Here is a 2,500-nt window from a genome sequence, read left to right as displayed (position 1 = left end):
ATTTTACCTTTTTCACCACAAAACTGGTAAATGACCCTTGATGGCTAGCACATTTATTTGTTTTAACCATTAACCATTCTGGGAGTTCACAGACATCGCCTTATGAACCAAAAATCTTCTTTAACCAGGGTATATCCCGAGATGGGCTGTACAAGAGTATGCTGGATGGTGAGCTTAGGGTGTAAGGCAGATAACCAAGATGTTTTTCTTGAAGAGTGATGGAGGAGTGAGGCTACTCCTAGGAACGAGATGTTGCTCTGTCAGCTCACACAGTTGTCTAACAATAGTTGAGTCACATATTTAATATTATATATAAGTTATGTAGATTATAACAAAAGGTGTATATATATAATATTATATAATAGTAATAGTAATAGATAAATCTGTACCGAACATGTGCATATATTCATAACCTTTATTTTAAATGTGGTAATTAAGCATGTCTTCCATATTGTTGAATGCTCATCTATCTGTTGGTAACATTTTAACTTCAAAGTATTTTTTTTTTTTTTTTTTTTTTTAATTAGAACATTTTGCATCCAATCTCCTCTCAAACTTCATTTAATTTAGATAGGCAATGTGTTTTCTTTTTCAATATTATATAGGAATTTGGTATATTTCAAAAATTTCTTGTTGAAACTTAACCCAATGCCAAGTGGCATGTATGTACATGCCATGCCCTCTGTAAATTTACTTTATTAATTGTTTTTACACATAGATGGCTACACTTGTATTAAGTCACTAATGAGCCATTTATGAGTAGTGCCTGTCTCGCCCGCTTATCCTTTTCTTTGATTTATGAAAATATTTTATGTGATCTTGTTTTGCTGTTACTAATGTTGATAACATTATAGTAATTCTACTTTCTTTAATAAAAATAACACCATTGATATTCATAGCATTAGTAAAAGAAATGTTTTTCCTGCCAATTCAAGGAAAGGTGAAATTAGGTAAGGTCACAAGGTCTACTAATTGACTCCTTTGTGGCTAAGCACTAGCAGAGACATTTAAAAAGAAATATAAGAAAGCACTTTCCCCATTTTTATTCATTTCCCCCAGCAGCATGTGGTTAATAGTATGGCCATACCATGAATTTCAATATAGAATGAAAAATGTCTGGAAACTTGTGCTTTCTTTGCATTCTTTTTGGACAATCACAATTCTCCTGTAAATTTTAGAGTTACTCTAAGTTAACTACAGTTACTAATTGGTCATTTTAATTTTCCTCCAATCGTCCTTTCTACATAAAGGATGACTGATTTTTGATCTTACAGGATTATTAGCAACAAGTGAATGGATCAGGAACTGAAAATTATTTTTTATATTTGGCTGATATTGGTTATCCTTGTTTACTTTTATATTAGGTGCATTCATCTGCAAAATCAATATTCTTAGCACAGATTCCCAAAGCCTGTAAGGACAATTTCAATAACTTGATTGTTGTCTGTTTTAACTTATCATGTGATTTTTTTTTTTAAGATTTAGTTTCCAATTTACAGAAAACTTCATTGAAGCCATGAACCGACACTCCATAAGGGATCAACATCATCTTCAGATTGTATGCCTTAAATTTTACAAAGTAGAAACTGGTTGGTTATTCATAAATCTTCAGTTTTTTTTCAATAAGTAAACTAACCTTAATTTTAATATGGGCCAATGGGTTTAATAATTAAAGCTTTCTCAGGATTATTTGATCTTTGCTCCCATCCTGTGATCTGATTTTGTGCTATATTTGTGCTATATCCAGATGTCTTCAAGTGCCCATTTTGTTTTTCTCCTATGATGAAGAGCAGAGACGAGTTGAAACAACACAGTCTATTCCTCCTTTACTATGGTGGCTGTGTTGCATTTCACCCTTGTACACATGGTAACATGCAAGTTTGTAATGAACTACTCATATAACTACATACTCTTGTTGAGTACAATGGTACACTAAGACATCTAAGTGAACATCATTCTTAATAAGATACAAAAGCTGGAAAAATAAAGCCTAAAACTGCATAAAAATCATTTATTTATTTACAAAATCACATTCTATAATACGCATGAAATGAATAATTCTATTATTCACTTAACACCGAGGAAGTTCCTACATAGTAAAAACTTCTCAGCTGAATCACTCCTACTTGAAGGTGGCTTGACGGGCTTCACATTCTTGTAAAACTTCCTCATGTCATCTGAGATCTTTTGGGTCATATAGCCTTCCCAAATCTAGAAATGGGAAGGGTGGTAAAAGACAAGAATAAACACTGTGCTAGTTTTAATTTAAGGGAGAGTAATAAGAAGATGGGGTAAAAGAGGAAAAAGGAAGCTGAAGGAATAACAGAGAGAGAATAAAAAGGACAATAACATATTTTGAATGGCTATCATATGAGTTTTGTAAAAAAGAAAAAAAGAAAGAAAGAAAGAAAAAAACACTGATGATACATGAACTGTTTCAAGCCTATATATGAATGTACCTTGCATAAAAAAGATCCTCCAATGGCAGAATGCTGGACAG

At 32.3% G+C, this 2,500-nt stretch overlaps 1 protein-coding gene across 1 annotated transcript in view; it reads right to left on the bottom strand.

Moving 5' to 3' along the window:
* Positions 1 to 1,997: 1,997 nt before the first annotated feature.
* LOC125034468 (rRNA methyltransferase 2, mitochondrial-like) overlaps positions 1,998 to 2,500 on the bottom strand; it is a 5,188-nt gene continuing 4,685 nt past the window's right edge. Inside the window, exons 5-6 of the mRNA XM_047626224.1 lie at positions 2,460 to 2,500; positions 1,998 to 2,211 (exon numbers count right to left, since the gene is read on the bottom strand). The exon at positions 2,460 to 2,500 is cut by the window's right edge and continues 102 nt beyond it. Of these exons, the coding sequence (XP_047482180.1) occupies positions 2,068 to 2,211; positions 2,460 to 2,500 (185 nt within the window). The 3' untranslated portion in view covers positions 1,998 to 2,067. The remainder of the gene's footprint in view (positions 2,212 to 2,459) is intronic.

Source organism: Penaeus chinensis, chromosome 2 (assembly GCF_019202785.1).
Source record: "Penaeus chinensis breed Huanghai No. 1 chromosome 2, ASM1920278v2, whole genome shotgun sequence".
In the NCBI taxonomy this organism is placed as follows: domain Eukaryota; kingdom Metazoa; phylum Arthropoda; class Malacostraca; order Decapoda; family Penaeidae; genus Penaeus; species Penaeus chinensis.
Note: the sequence above shows the minus strand (reverse complement) of the source record. Positions and strands in the feature narration are given on the sequence as shown.